The sequence below is a fragment of the Vipera berus genome, assembly GCF_964194415.1.
Source record: "Vipera berus genome assembly, chromosome: 1".
NCBI classification, from domain to species: domain Eukaryota; kingdom Metazoa; phylum Chordata; class Lepidosauria; order Squamata; family Viperidae; genus Vipera; species Vipera berus.
Window position 1 is genome coordinate 315,357,055 of NC_138202.1, and position 22,387 is coordinate 315,379,441.

At 37.9% G+C, this 22,387-nt stretch overlaps 1 protein-coding gene across 1 annotated transcript in view; it reads left to right on the plus strand.

Moving 5' to 3' along the window:
• Positions 1 to 22,387, plus strand: part of MTA3 (metastasis associated 1 family member 3) — a gene marked incomplete at its 3' end in the record, with an annotated part of 141,139 nt that overhangs the window by 20,565 nt on the left and 98,187 nt on the right. The window contains exons 4-6 of the mRNA XM_081315101.1: positions 731 to 857; positions 11,928 to 11,991; positions 14,895 to 15,012. Of these exons, the coding sequence (XP_081171227.1) occupies positions 731 to 857; positions 11,928 to 11,991; positions 14,895 to 15,012 (309 nt within the window). The remainder of the gene's footprint in view (positions 1 to 730; positions 858 to 11,927; positions 11,992 to 14,894; positions 15,013 to 22,387) is intronic.

The window sequence follows — 22,387 nt, forward strand, 5'->3', positions numbered from 1 at the left end:
TACTGAATTATTTGGTGATGTTAAAAATTAAATTATAAAAATATACATTTATACATTCTACACTAGCTATTTTAAAATGCATATGCAGTGCAGATTCATAAAATATATGTAAAAACGGTGGCTCAGTCTCAAAAGTGGAATTACAGGTTATATTTTACAGTGCATTTTATCATATTTTAAGGCTGCAGTTGTAAAGTTACTTTCCTGTGAATACAATTTTTGATATATATGGATCTTTTGAGTAGGTAGCAGTCTTAGTTTATATTTTAAGTAAAATTGCTCTAAGTATCTAGGTAGAAAAATAGCAAATAGCTGAATTCAGTATAATGAAAGGAAATTTCTGCTAATACATTTGACTAAGAAAAAAAATAAGATGAGGAAAAAGAATTGTTGTTCATCTTTTTATTTCTTCTTAGCTCTTAAATGTCTTTTGCCAGTTATCCCATTATGCTGGTAGAGAGACACAGTTGCATCCAATCCAAAATGATTATAATTGTAAAAAAGCTCAAGGGTGTATTATTGTTGTGTTATAGAAAATAATTCTTGTAAATAGATTGTTTTCCCATTGAATATTATGTTTTGTTCTGATCAGTTTGGGTTACTGATGGGTGGTTGTTGTTTTTTTTGCAGAAATAGTAAGATGAGATGGAAAGTTTTATAGAGGACAGAAACCTTCCTGAAAAATGGTTCTTAAGATTACATCAGGCTTCTCTTTTCTTCTTTTATGTAGAAGAAGTTGAGGAAGAATCTGAAATTCCCAAAGAAATAGATCTGACTGATAAACAGAAGCACCAGTTGAAGCACAGAGAATTGTTTCTGTCTCGTCAGTATGAGTCCCTCCCTGCAACACACATTCGGTAAGAAGCTGTTGAGAGTAATGTTTCAGTCATGGATTTCTGTGTTTGCTGTTAGCAAAATGATCAGAATAAGAGGTTTTGATGGTTTTATGGGATTTAGTAGTGACACCGTAGAATTGGAATTCGTGAAATTCAGAAAAAGGAAGCAACTGTCCTTATGTCATCTCATAGGATTAATCCATTTGCAATTTATTCCATTTCATTTCAGTGCTTTCAATGTTTTCTTTCATCATTAGCACATCCTTGTAATTTGCATTACAGGGCAAATGAGCGAAACACTTCTGAAAATGTAAGTTACTAAATGGAACATGTAGATGAGAGTATGCAGTTTAAAAAGTATCCAACTTGGTCAGGGATGAACCTTGGAGGGGTGAACCAGCCAGATGAACACGAAGAAAATATTCTGAAGATTATTCACTGGCTGGAGGTGAAAAGAGCCTCCCTACTTTATTATCTGGCAGGCAATATGTGGAAATGTATCCCCTAATCTGTTAGATCTGCTTGACCTTATCCCCCCCCCCCCACATCTCTAGCCACCCTAAGTAGTGGCAGATTACTAAGCCTAGATAACATTTTAATTTGAGGAATTACAAAAATTAAAGGATGAATAAACCTACCCCCCTTCCCCCTTAGTAGGTTCCCCAGAATAAGGATCTTCTCATTTAGAGCCATTGGGTAGATAATTCTATTGTATTATATGATCCAGGTTTTTTTAAGGCCATAATTAAGATAAATCTTTATTGTCATTTTTTACTATGAACACACTGGCCCACATTAAAAATTAAATTCTGTTGCCTGCTCTCAAAAGAGAGTATATATCTACCCATACACATATATAACACACATAATACACATGCTATATACATATACATACACACACATATGACTGTCCATTTTGAATACATAGCGGAGAGAGGAAACTTGAAGAGTTCACAAGGTTGATACTATATGAAACAAAACTGTGACTGAATCTAGATGTTCTGTTTCGGATACCACGAAAGCTCCTCCCAGAAGGTAACAAAAGAGAGAGGTCGTGAAGAGGATGTGTAGCATCCCAGACAATCCCACAGACCTCGCTCAAGCATCACTTATATGCTATTTCCTGGGTAGAAGGAAGTGAACTACCAATATTTTTTCTGCCATCCTCATCACTCTCTGCACCTCTTTCCTGTCCGAAGCAATAATGCTTCCAAACAAGACTAGCTAGCCTACTTGTTAGCTGCACACTCAGAAACTTGATGCTGCTAACCACCTCCACAGGTGAATCATTAATACACAGAGGTGTGTGGCTATTCTGAAATTGACAAATGATCTCTTTAATTTTTCCTGCGTTTAAAATGAGGCTGTTTTTATTACACCAGTTCACCTCTACCTTCTTGCAAGTAAGCACCAATACTGTCATTCTCCACATCTGTAGGATTTATTATAAAGAGCTATTGAAATAATAAACCTTTATTGTCAAAGTACATGTGTACATTGAGATTAGCTTGAGCCTCCCCCCCCCCGTGCTCTCTCCCCCCAACACACAGTGACAACAAACCCTTCAGCCAGCCAGCCGTACCAACAGGCTGAAAAATAGCTTTTATCCGTGGGCTGTTAGGCTTTTAAATGGGATATAATCTCTGTCAACCTATGCAGAATTGACTTGGGAGGCCGGATTGTGGTGTAGTTGGTTCACATGGTGTGGTAGGATGTAGGGTTTGTTGTCACTGGGGGAGAGAGCACAGGGGGAGGCTCAGCTAATCTCAATGTACACATGTTGTACTTTGACAATAAAGGTTTATTATTATTATTATTCTACCACACCATGTGAACCAACTACACCACACACCGGCCTCCCAAGTCAATTCTGCATAAGTTCACAGAGATTATATCCCATTTAAAAACCTAACAGCCCACGGATAAAAGCTATTTTTCAGCCTGTTGGTACGGCTGGCTGTACTCCTATATCTCCTACCATCCGGTAAAAGAGGGTCATTAGCCGTTGTTCTACCCTGTTCTTCCGCAAGACCCTAAGAAAGTGAAGCCTCTGTTGGGCCTTTCTAGCCACCTGGGTTGTGTTAACTTTCCAGGTCAGATCTTCACAGAGGTAGACTCCCAGAAATTTAAAGGAGGAAACTCTTTCCACACAGTCCTCCCCGATGTAAAGTGGGGCAGGTTCCTCCTTTTTTCTCCGGAAGTCTAACACCATCTCTTTCGTCTTGCCAATGTTTAGGTGCAAGTTGTTGTTAATACACCATATGGATAGTTTTTGTACCTCCGCCCTATATGCTGTCTCATCCCCACCTGTAATAAGACCCACCACAGTTGTATCATCTGCGAACTTGATTATCACAGTGGATGTGTCAGATGATACACAATCATAAGTGTATAAAGAGTACAGGTAGGGGCTAAGCACACAGCCCAGTGGCGTGCCGGTGCAAAGCTTCAGGGGGGTGGACAAAGCAGACCCGACCCTCACTGTTTGTAACCGATCCCTAAGAAAGTCTTGAATCCAATCGCAGATGGCGGGGGAGAATTTCAAGTCAGTCAGCTTCTCGATGAGAATGCTCGGCAAAATGGTGTTGAAAGCCGAGCTGTAGTCAACAAAAAGCATCCTGACATAACTTCCAGGTCTCTCGAGATGACTTGCTACAGAGTGTAAAGCAGTAGCTATGGCATCGTCTGTCGACCTATTTCCCCTGTAGGCAAATTGATGTTTATCAAAGTCCAGTGGGAGGCATGTCCTAAGATGTTGGAGAACCAATCTTTCGAAGCATTTCATGACTACAGACGTTAATGCAATAGGTCTGTAGTCATTCAGGCATTCAACTGCAGTTTTCTTGGGGACTGGGACAATGGTAGCTGCTTTCAAGCACGATGGTACACATGCCGTTTGCAAGGAGATGTTAAAAATCCTTGTCAGGACCCCTGCTAATTGATCGGCACAATTCCTGACCACTATCCCCAGCACCCCATCTGGGCCTGCAGCTTTGCTGGGATTCATATATATTAAATCAAAATAGATTTCATAATTAGCAATGTTTACATTTTCATTAATTCAAAGTGGATGTTTTTTGATTGAAAGCAGATGAACAAATTAATGGTAGGTATTCAGGGGATGAAAGAATAAATAAGGAAAACCTTTTAAGATCACTACTCAGTTCCCTTTGGATATCTTGTCAATCTTAATCCGTGCAGAAAATAAGTAATATTTTACCAGTATTATTTATCTAATTTCATTGATTTTTCTTTTGCAGTGTGAAATGCTCAGTAATATAATATTAATAATGAATATCCTTTAATGAATGATCATTTTTGCAATTATTAGAGACTATTGTAAATATAATAATTCTTGTGAAAAAAATAGAAGACAGAATATTTACTGCCTTGATTTGTGTATAAAATGGTGGGGAAAATATAATAATAATAATAAACAAGTTGGTTAATATTAAGGTTTCTAATGAAAGTATTGTCTTTACAGCAGCTGTCATAAACTGAATGTGTGACATATCACTATATAATAAAAAGTAATGTACTTTCTGTGGTTATCTTGGCTTTACCTTTTTTCTTTGTTTCTTTAACTATGATTCTTTAAAATGCAAATAATAGTTACTAGAGATTGATGTGATCTGAAGGAGTTGTTGCTTATCTTGGGCATTTTATGCTACCCTATGATGAGAAGCCTCCTCAGATGACATTTTGTTTTGACTGTTATTCATTTACTGTTGAAATGAAATTGTGATACATGATTTGCAAAGAGGTACAATTACCCTGCCAAGATATATGATTATCTACATATTTTTAGACATTCTGACTTTTTTCTTCCAGATGTTTCTCAGCTTTGGCAAAGTTTAAATTTATTCAACATTTTAAATAATGTTTTGTAATTGTGAAAGGCATGTAAAATTTATGTAAATGTCCACATCCAGCTTGAGAATCCAAATAAAACTCCAGGTTGATTTCATCTCCAAAAATCTTACTATTTACTGAATACACTGCATGGTTATGTTGAAGCAAAACTAACTTTAAGGTTCGAACCCAAATTCATAGTCTTAAACAATAATTGTGAATGTTCCAACACTGGAAGTTTTTAAGAAGAGATTGGACAACCATTTGTCTGAAATGGTGTAGGGCACAGGTCGGCAACTGCGGCTCCCAGTCGTTGTCCGCCATTTGCAGAGAGAGAGAGAGGCACTTGCGCTTCCTCTCTCTCTCTCTCTCTCTCTCTCTCTCTCTCTCTCTCTCTCTCTCTCTCTCTCTCTCTCTCTCTGTGTGTGTGTGTGTGTGTATAAAAAAGAGAGTGGCCTCACGCTGTTCTCCGACAAACTGACAAGCTTATTGGACGGGGCTCCTGCCTTTGCTGCGTCTCCACAGGAAGCAGGAAGCAGCAGAAAGTAGCAGCTCTCAAGGGCAGGAGAGCCTGCCCAATAAGAATGTGTGTCAGCTTATCAGAGAACAGAGTGAAGGCAGCTTGCCAGGTGAGCAGAAGATCGGAGAGAGGGAGAGAGAGAGGGGGGAGAGAGAGAGGGAGGGAGGGAGAGAGAGAGAGAGAGAGAACTCATGCACAGCAGCCTCTATTTCTTTTTAATTAAACTCTTCAGTCAAGCTCCCCACCTTGCGTGTGCGCACGTGCACGCGAGTTTTGCAGCTCCCAGTGTTTTCTTTTCCCTCTGGGAAACGGGTCCAAGTGGCTCTTTGAAGTTTAAAGTTGCCGACCCCTGGTATAGGGTTTTCTGCCTAAACTGGGGGTTGGACTAGAAGACCTCCAAGGTCCTATTCCTATTCCTATTCTATTCTATTCCATTCTATTCCATTCCATTTTTCCCAGCCAACCCCCCAGCATCTTACATAGTCCATATCAACAAGTTCACTTTCTTATTGGAACCGTCTGCTTCAAATCCACACCTGTTCTAGTGTCCTTGACAAGGCTTCAGGCCCTTCATCTGAATCGTAGAAGTTTCTTTTCTCCATCTAACCCACTTCAGCCTCAGAAAAAGCTACCACATAAATAACCAGCTGCTGTTGCTTATGTATAAAGAGCATGGCCAAACAAGTAAGATGCATCCTGTTAAAGCAACTTAACACTTATATCTCAACTCAGATATTGGTTAAACAGGAATCTTTACTATTCTCTGCTTTTGTTTTTACATTAATTCCTGGGTCTTTTGTCTGATCTAGACTTCTAAAAGCTAGAAAAAGTTGATTAATTTTACTTTAGACAAATGATACTGTGATTTTATTCAAAGACATTAATTAGCCTTGGAAGAATATATATATAAGGAGCCTTGGTGGAGCAGTGGGCTAATGCCTCCTTAAGTAACACCAGCTGCCTGCAATTAGTGCAGGTTCGCATCCCACCAGGCTCAAGGTTGACTCAGCCTTCCATCCTTCCGAGGTAGGTAAAATGAGGACCCAGATTGTTGGGGGCAATTAAGCTGACTTTGTAATAATGCCGCTTTGGGGGTGTATGAAAGCCCTAATAAGCAGGCATATACATAGAATGAAGGCTATTGCTAAGCACATTGGTTTGTGCTTAAATTGTAAGCCGCCCTGAGTCTTCGGAGAAGGGCGGGATATAAATGGGATTAAAAAATAAAAATAAAATAAATATTGAAGAACTTTGTTCACTAATGTATTGATAATCACATTCTGATTGATTGGCAAAAGACAATATTTGAGTAATTGTAATCCAAGACAGCTTCACTGAACAGATAAAAGGCTTTAAAGATCTGGGTGGTGTTTAATGTCTCAGATAAAAAGACGACTCAGTCTAAAAATGAATAAACACACAAACTGTTGCAGGTAATTTAAGGTTCTTTTGCTTGAAATAAAAGTTTGGGGCCTTCTGTTATTAAATTATTTATGACTAAAGTAATCACAGCTTTTTGTACCGAGCTTATTTAGGACCATACCTGCATTCTAAATTCCTGAAGACAATATTTTAGATTCTTAAAGTCCTTCTCTAATAACACTTTGCAATTAAAGGCTGTTTATTTTCCAACATGGAACATTGTGTTCAATAATTCTTACTCTTGCTAAATGTTAACTTCTGTCCAGTGGATCCAATTTAATACTTTATGTTAAATTTCGTAGGAATAAGACTGGCACAAAGTGCATGTAAGATTTGGGTGGGTTAAAATTGTGTTTTTGTTATTATTTTAAGCTGGTGATAAAGCAAATTGAAGAGAATAGCAAAATACTTTATATTTGTTGGTGTCAAATATAGCTAATACCACTGCTTATCATTGTCTCTGCTTTCCTTTTTAGTTGATACAAAAGGAATGTTATTGTCTTTATAATACACCTACCTCAATATCTTCCTGAAGTGAAGATTTCAGTATTAAACAATTCTCATCCTATATATAGGGGCAGTTATGATAGAAGATTAACTTATGTATTTCTACTCCTTTGTCCTAATTCTGGAATTAAGGACTTACCAGAGATTCATGGCAAAATTTCTTTCAGATGGTCTGGTAACTGCCCTTCTTCTGGTATCTCATTGTAACCTCTGCATTCAATAGTTATTGTCTTTCCTTAGCACTCTTCATCCTATTCTTATCTTCGGTACATTTCTTCATATTGTGACCAACAATTCTCTTCAGCAGTACAAATATTCCTCAATTTGACTTAGGTTTACCAGGTCATATTGTCTTTTTTAAAATCCTTTTTCAAAAGCCATAGCTCCCTACCTCCCATCTATTTCCCATATCTCAATTCCAGTTCTTTTCCCAGAGTTCTGTCTGTTTTTCCCCCCATTTATGCCAGCTCAGTTCAGTAGCCCTTCCTATTTTCTATGAGATAAGCTTTTCTCTGGTAAGCTAAACTGTTGCACTACTAAAAGTTATCACCAGAGCCCCCAAGCATTTGTTTGTATTAAAGCATGGAAGAGCCTTGGTGGAGCAGTGGGCTAATGCCTCCTTAAGTAACACCAGCTGCCTGCAACTAGTGCAGGTTCGCATCCCACCAGGCTCAAGGTTGACTCAGCCTTCCATCCTTCCGAGGTAGGTAAAATGAGGACCCAGATTGTTGGGGGCAATTAAGCTGACTTTGTAATAATGCCGCTGGGGGGGGGGGCGAAAGCCCTAATAAGCAGGCATATACATAGAATGAAGGCTATTGCTAAGCACATTGATTTGTGCTTTAAATTGTAAGCCGCCCTGAGTCTTCGGAGAAGGGCGGGATATAAATGGGATTAAAAAAAAAGTCTAGACAGACGATAAGAAGGGAGATATGGTGCATCCCAAGGATGTTGTTATATAAACTACTAGTCCTTGGCCTCTCCCCAGGATTTTTGTTGTCCATGCACTATGATCACTTCAATGCTTTTTAAAAAGCAAGTCCTGGATGCTGACTGGCAAAACAAGCTAATCCTAGTCACTGACAACTTTTAAGTACCACATACTGTATCTAGCTAAATATCTTGGAACTGCTTGTTTTTCACAGAGCCTTTTAAAAAGTTTAACGTCCTCCCTTGCTGTGCTGGAAAGTAAGTTTATTAGAAACCCCTGTGAGAAATATACTGGTCTCATAGCTTGTACAATTTCGTCATTGTGTGTTTAAGAATTAGTTCTGATGATCAGATAATAGTAACTACATTTTCAGTTGCAACTATGTAAGACAGAGTATCAAACGTGTGTGTGTGTGTTTGTACACACCACTTTACAATGCCTTGGTAAGGCCACACTTGAAATCCTGCATCCAGTTTTGGTCATCACAATATAAAAAAGATGTTGAGACTGTAGAAAGAGTACAGAGAAGAGCAAAAAAGATGATCAGGGGACTGGAGGCTAACTAAAACATATAAAGAACGGTTGCTGGAATTGGGTATGTCCTGTCTAATGAAGAGAAGGATGAGGGGTGACAAGATAGCTGTGTTCCAATATCTCGGTTTGCCACAAAGAAGAGGGAGTCAAGCTATTCTCCAAAGCACCTGAAGGCAAGACAAGAAGCAGCGGATGGAAACTAACCAAAGAGAGAAGCAACCTAGAACTAAGGAGACATTTTCTGACAGTGAGAACAATTAATCAGTGGAACAACCTGCCTCCAGAAGCTGTGAATGCTCCAACGCTGGAAGTTTTTAAGAAGAGACTGGACAGCCATTTGTCTGAAATGGTATATACTGAATGTTCTGTTTTTGCTTGTTGACTCAGTATCATTGAAGTTTGAGATCACAGGGAAGTGTTATCATTTTAATCTGGGTTGCTACATATTTCTGAGGTTTTAAACTCTATTCTCAGACCAATAACAGATAGTTAATGTTATTTCAATAACTAATAACAATACATTAATAACTAATAATATATTTCAACATGGATTTCAAATAAAGATTATTACAATATCTAATAATTTCTTAAAGTTAAAATTATACAGGCTTTTAACGTATGCATATTGATCTGGAATTTGTAAATTATGGAGTTTTCTCAATTTGTAAACTTGAGTTCTCTAGAGCTCTTCTGAGTTCTCTAGTGGTCTGCATGTTGTTTTAAGCAAAACAATAAAGAGTAAGTCAATATGATTGCATTGATACAAGTGCTTCAAAATTCTAACTTCAAAATTCTAACTGCGTTTAGAAAAAATGGCCCAAAAGAAAAAAAAGTGATATAATTAGATGTGTGGAAATTAAAGTTCAGAGCACAAAAAAGTATTAAGCTATTTAGAGATTTAGAAATGAATGAGAATGGTGATTGATGAGCATCAGATATTTGTTTCAAATACATGATTTAAGCACAAGTCTATTCACAAGTATACATGGAAAAAGAACTCTATCAAAAAGCACGCTTGATTGGTTATGATGAAAATAAGAGAATTCGTAAAGGACACAGACGTGATGAGAGGACTTGGCTGTGCGAAAAGCCATATTTTGGTGATGTCAGGATTGAATATTGGGGAAAAGAGTAGGCAGAGAAGAAAAAAAAAGTGTGGGTAGAATGATAGTTTAGCCAGAACTAAAAGATGGAAAAGTATTAATCTCCCAACAAAAGAAATGAAAAATGAACTAATACAAGGATAATGGGAAGTTGCTTGGAATAGAGTAAAATGAGTTACATTAAGTGTACCACAGAAGTAATTTATGCTTCTGAGAAGAATGCAAAAAAGCTATTTGGTAGAATGGTGAAATGAAAGAGGCTATGGGGGCAGAAAAGGTACATAGAGAATGGTAGAAATAGGAAAGATAAGAAAAATGTACAGTATAGTGTACAGAGAGAGAAAACAATAGTTGCAATTATGGCCAAAAAGAACAAGAAGCAGTTAAGATAGAAAAAAAAGAGAAAGTAACTAACTGTATTGATGAAAATAGAAAAGCTTCTAAAATTAAGCGCTGTACAGTAAGTTAAAAAGACCTAAACTGGCAACTCTCAGCAGCGTGAATGGAGTTAAAATAAAGAATGATTTGCAAAGTAACTAAAAAGTGATTAAATGCTTGGGATAAAATAGTGAAAGCTGATAATTTTTAGAGATTTGTATGGGAGTACAAATAGTGGTTTATTAAAGGGTAGATTTTTTTTTCTTATTGACCAAGGGGAAAAATAATTAAAAGAGAATAATTAATGCTGTGAGAGTACTAGAAAATGGTAACTTTGGTTATATTATAGTACTATATATCATTTATTAGCTATAAGCTACCCAGAGCTGCTTCAAAACGAGATGGATTGCAAATAAATTTAATAAATACAAAATAAAATAAAATATAATGGATTATTCATTAAGTTTTATAATGAATGGGCAGACAGCTCCCTATTCTTCATTCACTCTTGTAGTCTGCCTGCCTGCCAGTCCCTCATGCCAAACAGACATCAGGTGCAATTTTTTCCATCTTAAGTAGAAGCACATGGATTTTGTAAATAATGCAGCAGCTTCTCCCAAAGCACTCCCTTCTTGTATGCGTTGTGTGCATACACACATACTAAGCTTGTAAGCTTGTAAGCCGCCCTGAGTCTTCAGAGAAGGGCGGGATATAAATGGAATTAAAATAAATAAAAATAAAATAAATACACCTTCAAGTCACATTGATAACTGGGCAACTCCCTGCAGTTTTCAACTTTGGACAAGATGTAATTTGGAACTGAAAGAGAAGGTTTTGTGTTTGTCAGTTGAAATCCAGCTAGATTTCAATCCAGCCTCCCTTACTGAGGTCTGTGTCTGGGTTTTCAGTAGTGCATCAAGTTCAATCCCAAAATGGGTGAAATGATGTGCAATTGTATAATGGAAGAGAGTACTACTTCATAGGTATAAGTCTGTATTTACAAGGTTAGGGTATGATATTTTCTTGGAAACAATAAAGGACAAATGGAAAAAGAGGCAAATCTGAAAGAGGTTCATAATGATTAAAAACATAATTTATAATTTTGCTTACAAAGGAAAATTCAAGGTGGAAAGAACAAAAAGACTATAAAAATGCATATTCTAATGAAAATACCTAAAATCAAATTCATTTAAACAAGACAATTCAATTTCCATATTTTCTACAAGAATAGAATAAAAGATATATGGTCATTGCAGGATAGTGCAGAGTTACAAGTTGTCTTTTCAACTAAGTAGTTACTCCTTCAAGCTATTCAGTCTAATTGCAGGGATGTTGTGGATTCACTCGGATTGCCAGTCCTGGTATGAAAATCATGAATTTGTCCCAGGTCATCACAGACGTGAACAGCCTCACATTAGAACTGAATGTCTTCATTTATTCCTTCCTTCCTTCTTTTCATTTGTTGATCTCTTATATTTAAACCATTTGTAAGGTAATGCATTTCATAGTAAAAATTAATGGTCACGATGGCTGAATATTATTTCCACAGTCAAAAGCAAGTTTGCTTGAATTCAAAAATGTAAGAAAGAAAACTATTTTTGCATTAAAATCCTGTTAGTTTCCTATCAGCATCCGCATAACCACTGTGGGAATAGAAGCTAGAGTAAGATGGCCTTTGGACCAGTTCTGCAGAGCTCTCCTGAAGTCTGCCTATTTGTAGAAATGATAAGAGACACAGTAACTGAACTTTTCAAACTATGAACTTGGTTGACAGATTTGCTGCCCTTTACTTTGCGAGAAAATATTTCTGAACATAAATACTTCCTTTTTTTATGCTTCTGTAGGGGAAAATGCAGTGTTGCACTTCTGAATGAGACGGAGTCTGTATTGTCGTATCTGGCCAAAGAGGTACATAATTGGTTCACCTATCAATATCATTTTATTTGCATGTTATTGACTATTTCATTTTTAATAGATTGCTGTAAAACCAAACTGTAATTTTGTTTATATTGCTGTTATAAAGGTGAAATGACTTAGTATTTGTTTTATTGCTTTGTGGTATGGTAATTCAATCTCCTGAATTATTGATGCTTTATTGAAATAATATTGAAGCCATTCATTTGATTTTCAGCCAGTAATTTGCAGCTCAGCTGATTCTCTCAAACTAATACTATTGTTTCTCTTACTACTTATTAACAATAGGGTTATATTTAAATATAAAAGAACTCTTACTGGATGGGATCATTGATACTAAGAACAGGAATTTTGCCTTTTCAACACCCTAAAAAAGAACAAGATGAGAATATGTGCCTAATCCTTAAGAGCATGAGTAAATTTTAATTTTTACTGTTATTATTAATTATGGGCTTGTACTAATTTAATTTCATTTTATTCTCTTTTTTGTACTGTTTTAACTGCCCTGTGAACCGCCCTGAGTCCTTCGGGAATAGGGTGGTATATAAATTCAACAAATAAATAAATAAATAAATAAATAAATAAATAAATAAATAAATAAATAAATAAATAAATAAATAGTAATCTCAGTATTATACCATAAATGTTTACCAAACCTGTTGCAAATACTTTTTTAAAAAAATATTATTTTTAGAAAAGCATTTAAATTCAGTCTAGTAGAGTTTAGGGGTTATAAGCTTTTATGGTATACACCTATCAGCATCTATTCATAAGTTAATATCTAGCTCTTAGCATAAATTCTCATAGTAAAATTTGAAACAGCTCCTTGGGAGTATGAAACCAAATTTCCTATTGACACATATGATACTTTTATTATTACAAATTTTTCGAGGAGGTAGGAATATGATTCAGTGGAACTATTTTTGTTGTTCATAAGTATGCATAACACTGATAAATATTGATCATCATTTTAATGGAAGGACTTGCATATAATTCTCAAATGCAATTTAAATGCCCTTTGGTATATGAAGAATTATAATTACCTTATACCACTTCCCAATTTCTACACTGTCTTATTAAAAACAGACAGAAGTAGTGAATTGAGTTCTCTGTCCTTTGATTCACAGACTAAAGAACTGTAATTTTGTAGTCACTTTTGTCAGATTGAGTCCCACTGAATTCAATGGAGTTCCTTTCTGGATAAGATATATATCATGTATTGTTGCAGTAATAAAAATACTGCTGAAATATTTTTGCCTAAACTTGTTTTCTATGTCAGCGGTCCTCAACCCCTGGTCCATTGACCGGTACCGGGCTGCAGCATGCCAGCAACCGGTCTGCACAAACAAGCAAAGCCCCAACAGCAGGATGCAGGCAGCACACAATACCATACCCTCTCTGGTCCGTGGAAAAAGCTCCCTCCATGTAACCAGTCCCTGGTGCCCAGAAGGTTGGGGACTGCTGCTCTAAGCTATTTATTTATTTTCAATATTTAATAATTTAAAGAAAAGAGAAAGTGATTCTAAGCTATGCTGGAAATTAATATAACTTTGGATTGAATCAAGATAGCTCATTCACATTGTGTTAAACCTTAGTTATTTTTAGAATTGCTGTAAACATAAAAGATGTACTTCACAAAGCATGATAGTGCAAATGAAGCACTACTTTTTGAATCATTCAAGTTGCTACTCTCTTTGCAAGTTCATCCAGGTGCTTAAAGCTCTTCATGCAAACACATTTTGCAAAGCACCTCTTTTAAATGCTTCATACAGCCTCAGTACTTAAAATAGGCTAATAGAAATTAATGGGACAGGTAAATCATAACTTAATAATTTAAATATAACTAGTTCTTGACTATAACATGAAACACAATTGTTGGAAAATGTTGCACCCCCTCACATGATTGCATTTTGGATGCTTGGCAACTGGGTCACATTTAGAACTCTGCCAAGTGTCCCACAATCATGTGATAGGTATTTCTAATCTTCTCTACCTGTTTAGCCAGAGAGTCAATGGGAAAGCCAATAGGAAGGATTACAAGGGGAATTAAAATAGATCAATGGCTTTCAGGAATGGAACTGAAAGCCTGAAGATTGTAGCTCTGTTCCTGTATCCTGCTGACAGATTTTTTTTTCTCCATGCATGGAAGGGAGGAAATCCTTCAGTGGGCTGCAGGAACATTTGGCAGCAAAAGGGTTGCCTGCCAGGAGAATTTCACCTCTACATGGAGCTGAAATCCCCCTGACAGGCAACTCTTTCACCTCATCCATTTAACAGGATATTGCTTAATGACTGCAATTCTGGTAGTCAGAATTGCAGACATTGAGTAAAACAGTCACATGTGTTTCTTTCTCTTAACTGCTTAACCCAAAACTGAGATTGCAGTTCCAATTATGGTTATGGTCAAACACTACCTATGCAGCCAAAAAAAAGGTGTGTCCCTTACTGAGAATAATATATGTTTGGTGTCTTTCATTATCTTTTTAAGGAATATATGTGGTTAATAAAGCTTAAAACACAACAGGAAGCTATCCTGTGCTAAGGTATTCTCTATATTAGGGAAACCAACCTAGTATTCATACAGTTGAAAACTCTAGATGCCATCAGATTGCCTATTTCTGGTCTACCCTGGTTTGCACCATTTGTTCAGAGTTATCAAAGAGATTTCAGTAACTCAAGTTCAATATCCAAAGGATCATTTAAAATTTTTTTTTAAAAAAAATTAATGGAGGAGGTAGCCATCACCATGGATCTCCAGATTTGCTGAGCTTCAGTGCCTAACAGCCTCAACTACTATGTCTAACTTTAAGTCATTTGGACAAAGCATATTTAGAAGGATGGGTGTAGATTTTCCCTGCTAAGTTTTATTTTTTTTTGTTCACTTTTCTTCATCTTAGGATACTTTCTTTTATTCTCTGGTATATGACCCATCATTGAAAACACTTCTGGCAGACAAAGGTGAAATCAGAGTTGGGCCCAGGTATCAAGCTGATGTACCAGATATTCTCTCAGAAGGTAAGTATGTTATATTTGTGATTTTTCAGTGCCAGCTTTTATTGTAATTGTTGTAGTTTTGCATATTCCAGTTTGTAAATAATCTGAATACATACCATGTGGATCCCAAAGATATTTTTAAGCAGTTTAAACATGCAGTTTCTAAATAGAAATTTTAAAAACCACCATTCTTATAATAGCCCTGTTTTTCCTTGTGCGTTGGGTTGTTTGGTTTTCTTTCTCTAAGCAAACAAGTTAATTTTGCCATATCTGCTAGTTCCATCATCTTCTCCAACCATTTCCTGCACTGTGGGTATATCAGAGACTTGCCATATTTGTGCATATATTAGTGTCACTGCAATGGTCATATATAAAAATAGTCTTGCTCTTGTAATTTTGCTACTCTAGCACTAGCTTCATTTTAACCTTTCCATTTAGGTCCAGTATAACAAAGCCTAAAGGATTTGGCAATATAGAAATAGATTTAAGAATAATATATATAACAAAATTGTCTCCATGTCTTAGTAATGGAAATTGGCTTAGATAAAGATCTGTAGTAAAGGAAGTTGGCATGCCATTTAGAGAAGATGGAAAAAACACTATCATTATTTCATACTACAGGTCAATTTATGGTTTGTATGATACAAATAAAAGTAATCAGAACAGAAGTAGAAAACTGGTTTTGTAATTTGATCTTGAAATTATAATCATTGGCAGACATTGCTATGAATGTTATCTCTTCCCACTAAAATGTAATTCCTGTCTTGGACTGGTCAGGTTGCACACATCTTTGAATACAGATTCAACAATAGATCCCATTAGAAAGAGACAAAATTACAGTCATTATAGTGTCCTATAGTGGTGGAAGCTGGTGTAACTTTACCATCTGGAGTTGCTGCAAGGCTAGAAAACCTTGTGGTTGGTGGAGATTGTTTTTTAGTATGTGTCATAATGTAGTAAGTATGTTTTGTTTTTCTTTTGCTCATGGAGTCTATATACCTACCACCTTCCTTCCTACCTACTTACCCACCCACCTACCTACCTACCTACCTACCTACTTATCTACATATCACACAAAGATTATGCTATAGTTTTTGTATGTTTCCTATTTTTGAATAGTGAGAAACTGATTTACTTAATTTCAACAGCTATATCTCTGAAAATTCATAATGTAATCAGAGTTCTGAGATATATTAACAAAAGCAATATGCGTCTGCATGCAGCCTTTAGGGCAGAGTTCTCTAGCCTTTCCAGCTTTACAGATCGGCTGGGGGCAGAGGATGGTTCTACATGAGTGGCAGATAAGTACATGCACATGCATGTGCACACATGCAAATGGAGCATTGGTGCATGCACTTGCCTGCTGCTCACAGAAGTGAGGATGCACATGTATACACTGTTGCCCGTCACTTCTGCAGCCCAGTTCTAAATGGCCCAAGGCCTGATAATGGGCCGTGGCCCAGGGTTTAGGGACCTCTGCTTTAGGGCACAGATTGGCCATTCCATGCCACATGAAATTAACTTTAGTGCTCGAACAAATAATATGACAGTTCTATGAAGAAACAGACTCAATATATGTTTAAAGGATTTGCAAATCTTCTGGTTGACTTGCTGTACTTTTCCTAAATAACAACAGATTTATATACCTATTTATTTATTTATTTATTTATTTATTTATTTATTTATTTATTTATTTATTTATTTATTTAGATTTATATACCGCCCTTTCCCGAAGGACTCAGGGCGGTTTACAGGGCATTTAAAAGAAAATCAATACAAACGTTAAAACAAATTAAAAAAGATTAAATAAAACCCTGAGAAAAATAAAAAACCCAGTTAAAATTAAAATTAAAAAATTCTCAGCCTGGGCCAGAGAGCTCAAAGAGCCAGGCCTTTAGGTCCCTGCGGAATGAACGGAGGTCGGGGGCAGTCCTAAGCTCCGCAGGCAGCTGGTTCCACAGGGCAGGCGCACCCACTGAGAAGGCCCTACCCCTGGGTGTTACCCGCCGGCAATCTTTAACCGGCGGCACCCTGAGAAGACCCTCCCTGTGGGAGCGCACTGGACGAAGGGAGCTTGATTCTGGCAGCAGGTGTTCCCTCAAATATCCCGGACCCTCGCCATTTAGGGCTTTATACGTCATCACCAGCACCTTGAATCTCACCCGAAGGGCAACCGGAAGCCAATGCAGCTCGCGGAGTAGAGGTGTTACATGGGAGTATCGGGAGACCCCCCATCACGACTCGCGCGGCTGCATTCTGCACCAGCTGAAGCCTCCGGGTGGTCCTCAAGGGCAGCCCCATGTAGAGAGCGTTGCAATAGTCTAAACGGGAGGTCACGAGCGCATGAGTGACTGTGCGTAGGGCATCTTGGTCCAGGTAGGGTCGCAACTGGCGCACCAGGCGAACCTGGGCAAAAGCCCCCCTGGTCACGGCTCCTATATGGTCTTCAAAAGTGAGCCGCGAATCCAGGAAGACGCCCAAGTTGCGAGCCCTATCAACGGGGGGTAACACCTCACCCCCCATCGTTAGAGATGGAATAGTCTGGTTGACCCGAGATGCCGGTATGCACAGCCACTCAGTCTTGGCAGGATTGAGACGAAGCCTGTTTCTCCCCATCCAGACCCGGACCGCTTCCAGGCAACGGGACATCACGGCGAGGGCATCGCTGGGTTGGTTTGGGGTGGAGAAAAAAAGTTGGGTATCATCAGCGTACTGATGATACCCCACCCCAAAACCTATATATATGTGTGTACACTCTGGTGAAATACTAGTTTTAGTATAATTGATTGTGAAATATGAAGATAGTTGTCTAATGTTTCTCTGATGTAACTAATTTGGAATTTTAGCCAAATTTGATCAAGTAGATAGGGTCCTTAGACAACTACCTTTCAATTAGATCCCTGTCCCTCCTGGCTGGTTAAAGCCTCCAGGACAGCAATGGCTAGGTAGGTTCAGACATTGATAAATTCTTTATGGACATTCCTGGGACCTTTCACGAATGGACTTTCCTGGGACCTTTCAAGGAGGCTCCAGTCTGCCTCCTCTTAAAAAAACAACAACATTCCTTGATCCCATCTGTCTAGACAGTTTTCACCCAGTCTCTCATCTTCCCTTTTTAGGGAAGATGGTAGAAAAGTGATTTTTGTCGCAGCTTCAGAAGGTCTTGGATGAAACAAATTAACAGAATAACAGAGTTGGAAGAGACCTTGGAGGTCTTCTATTCCAATTTCCTGCTCAATGATCTGACCATGATAAGGGGCTTGATTGCCAGAACATTTCTATTCCTGATGTTAAAAGAATGTTCATAACACTAATTTCATCTGCAGGCTGTGTGAACATGATTCGGGGAGGAACATGCCCTATGATTTTTCTGAAAAATTAAATCTATTGCTAATGGGATCAGTTGCGATTAGAGTATTAGAGGAGAAATGAGGAGGCTCAAATTCTAATTGCCTTTAGCAATGAAATACATCAGGCTAGATATTTTTCAGCCTAAATGGCCTCATAAGTTAAAAGGAAGGACAAGAGTATACAGTATCCTAGGTTTCATCAAAGAAAAATGACTTAAAAATATCAAAGCAATAAAATATAATGATAAAGTATAAATAAGTGAAAGTAATATTGGGTTTCTTGAGATGCATTTAATTGTGTATTAATAACTATTACATACTGAACAATGTTTAATATATAAATAATATCAATAAATACTCTATATTTCAATTATATGCAACATTGAAAACATTAATGTATAATTGATGAGTTATATTGATAATTTATCAAATTTATACATTGAAATGTGTTTTAAAATATTAACTACAATTTTAATTATTGGAAAATGTTATTGCTGGTTTCCTAAAATGAAAATATGGAAAATATTTACTATACTTATTCATAGTGGATAGAATCTCTGTAACAGTGATTTTTTCCAAACTTTTCCCATCTCATAGCACACATCTCATAGGTGAAATTTCTAGGTCACGAAACTGGAAGTCCTTTGACATCATAGGTTTCTTGGACTCGGAAGGAGAAATAGAGGCTGTCCACCCTGTTGATGTCACAGAAGTGGGATTCTGGCTGTGCTAGTGTGCAGCACTTTCTGCTCATTGTTGCAGTACACTTGCAGACCTTTCACAGCACTGAAATAAACCTTGATAACAGTGACTGAAAACCACTACTCTAAAAGATAAGATAAAATTATCGTGCAGGCTAATCATAGCTTCATTTTATTTCCAACAGTAGACCGTGATTGTTTAATTTAATGGTAATTTCTTCAAACAAAAAGCACCCTGAATATCTGATTTATAGAAGCTCCAGAAAATGGTGATATGCCCAGAAAATGATCATAAGTCTTAAAAGGATTTATATTGAGGTGAAAGTACAAATTTTTAAATGAACTGTTCAAAAATTCAGCCTGTATAAATAAAGATTTACAAACTGGAACTTTGCATATTGTGTCTCATATGTACAATTCGGAGATACAGACCACTGATGTTTTGTGGTTTCTTTCTTCAAAAATTAGTGGAAGTAAAGATTGGAGACAAGCTGTCTAGCCACAGAAACAAAGATATGGATTACTGAACTGCACAAATTGTTGTTGTTAGTTGCGAAGTCGTGTCCGACCCATCGCGACCCTATGGACAATGTTCCTCCAGGCCTTTCTGTCCTCTACCATCTTCTGGAGTCCAGTTAAGCTCACGCCTACTGCTTCAGTGACTCCATCCAGCCACCTCATTCTCTGTCGTCCCCTTCTTCTATTGCCCTCAATCTTTCCCAGCATTAGGCTCTTCTCCAGTGAGTCCTTCCTCCTCATTAGGTGGCCAAAGTATTTGAGTTTTAGCTTCAGGATCTGGCCTTCTAAAGAGCAGTCAGGGTTGATCTCCTCTAGGACTGACCGGTTTGATCGCCTTGCAGTCCAAGGGACTCGCAGGAGTCTTCTCCAGCACCAGAGTTCAAAGGCCTCAATTCTTTTGCGCTCAGCCTTTCTTATGGTCCAACTTTCACTGCCATACATTGCAACTGGGAAGACCATAGCCTTGACTAAACGCACTTTTGTTGACAGGGTGATGTCTCTGCTTTTTAGTGTGCTGTCTAGATTTGCCATGGCTTTCCTCCCTAGGAGCAAGCGTCTTTTAATTTCTTGACTACAGTCCCCATCTGCAGTGATCTTGGAGCCCAGGAAAATAAAATCTGTCACTACCTCCATTTCTTCCCCATCTATTTGCCAGGAATTAAGAGGGCCGGATGCCATGATCTTAGTTTTCTTAATGTTTAGTTTCAACCCAACTTTTGCACTCTCCTTCTTCACTCGCAACAAGAGACTCTTCAGTTCCTCTTCACTTTCTGCCATTAGAGTGGTATCATCTGCATATCTTAGGTTGTTGATATTTCTTCCAGCAATCTTAATTCCAACTTTTGATTCATCTAGCCCTGCCTTTCTCATGATGTGCTCTGCATATAAGTTAAATAGGCAAGGCGACAGTATACAGCCTTGCCGGACTCCTTTCCCAATTTTGAACCAATCAGTGGTTCCGTGTCCAGTTCTCACTGTTGCTTCTTGGCCCGCATATAGGTTTCTCAAGAGACAAATAAGATGTTCTGGTACTCCCATCTCTTTAAGAACTTGCCACAGTTTGTTATGATCCACACAATCAAAGGCTTTAGCATAGTCAATGAAGCAGAAGTAGATGTTTTTCTGGAACTCTCTAGCTTTTTCCATGATCCAGCATATGTTGGCAATTTGATCTCTAGTTCCTCTGCCTCTTCGAAATCCTGCCTGTACTTCTGGTAGTTCTCGATCCACATACTGCTGGAGTCTAGCTTGTAGGATTTTAAGCATAACTTTACTAGCATGAGAAATGAGTGCAATGGTGCGATAGTTTGAACATTCTTTGGCACTGCCTTTCTTTGGAATTGGAATGTAAACTGATCTTTTCCAATCCTGTGGCCACTGTTGAGTTTTCCAAATTTGCTGGCAAATTGAGTGTAGCACTTTTACTGCATCGTCTTTTAAGATTTTGAATAGCTCAGCTGGAATACTGTCACCTCCACTAGCTTTGTTGTTGCTCAGCTTTTCTAAGGCCCACTTCACTTCACATTCTAGGATGTCTGGCTCGAGGTCAGTGACCACCTCATTGTGATTATCAGGGACGTTAAGCTCATTCTTGTATAGTTCTTCTGTGTAATTTTGCCATCTCTTCTTAATCTCTTCTGCCTCTGTTAGGTCCCTGCCATTTTGGTCCTTTATCATGCCCATTTTTGCATTGAACGTTCCCTTCATCTCTCCAATTTTCTTGAAAAGATCTCTGGTCCTCCCTATTCTATTGTTTTCTTCTATTTCTTTGCACTGTTCATTTAAGAAGTCATTCTTATCTCTTCTAGCTATTCTCTGGAATTCTGCATTCAATTGGGCGTATCTTTCTTTTTCTCCCTTGCCTTTTGCTTCCCTCCTTTCCTCAGCTATTTGCAAAGCTTCCTCAGACAGCCATTTTGCTTTCTTGCATTTCTTTTTCTTTGGGATGGTTTTGGTTGCTACCTCTTGTACAATGTTGCGAACCTCTGTCCATAGTTCTTCAGGCACCCTGTCTATCAGATCTAATTCCTTAAATCTATTTGTCACCTCTACTGTATATTCAACAGGGATATGATTTAATTCATACCTGACTGGCCTAGTGCTTTTCCCTACTTTCTTCAGTTTAAGCTTAAACTTTGCAACAAGAAGCTCATGGTCTGAGCCACAGTCAGCTCCTGGTCTTGTTTTTATTGACTGTATAGAGCTTCTCCATCTTTGGCTGCAGAGTACATAGTCAATCTGATTTCTGTGTTGACCGTCTGGTGATGTCCATGTGTAGAGCCGTCTCTTGGGTTGTTGGAAAAGAGTGTTTGCTATGACCATCGTATTCTCTTGACAAAATTCTATCAGCCTGTGCCCTGCTTCATTTTGTACTCCAAGGCCAAACTTGCCTGTTATTCCGGTTATCTTTTGGCTTCCTACTTTAGCATTCCAATCCCCCATGATGATAAGGACATCATTTTTTGGTGTTAGTTCTATAAGGTGCTGTAGGGCTTCATAGAACCGGTCAATTTCATCCTCTTCAGCACCGGTGGTTGGGGCATAGACTTGGACTACTGTGATATTGAATGGTTTGCCTTGGATTCGAACTGAGATCATTCTGTCATTTTGAGGATTGTATCCCAGTATTGCTTTTCCTACTCTTTTATTGACTATGAAGGCTACTCCATTTCTTCTGAGGGATTCTTGCCCGCAGTAGTATACCTGATGGTCATCTGAATTAAATTCACCCATTCCTGTCCATTTTAGTTCGCTGATACCTAAGATGTCAATGTTCAGTCTTGTCATCTCTTGTTTGACCACGTCCAGCTTTCCTTGATTCATGGA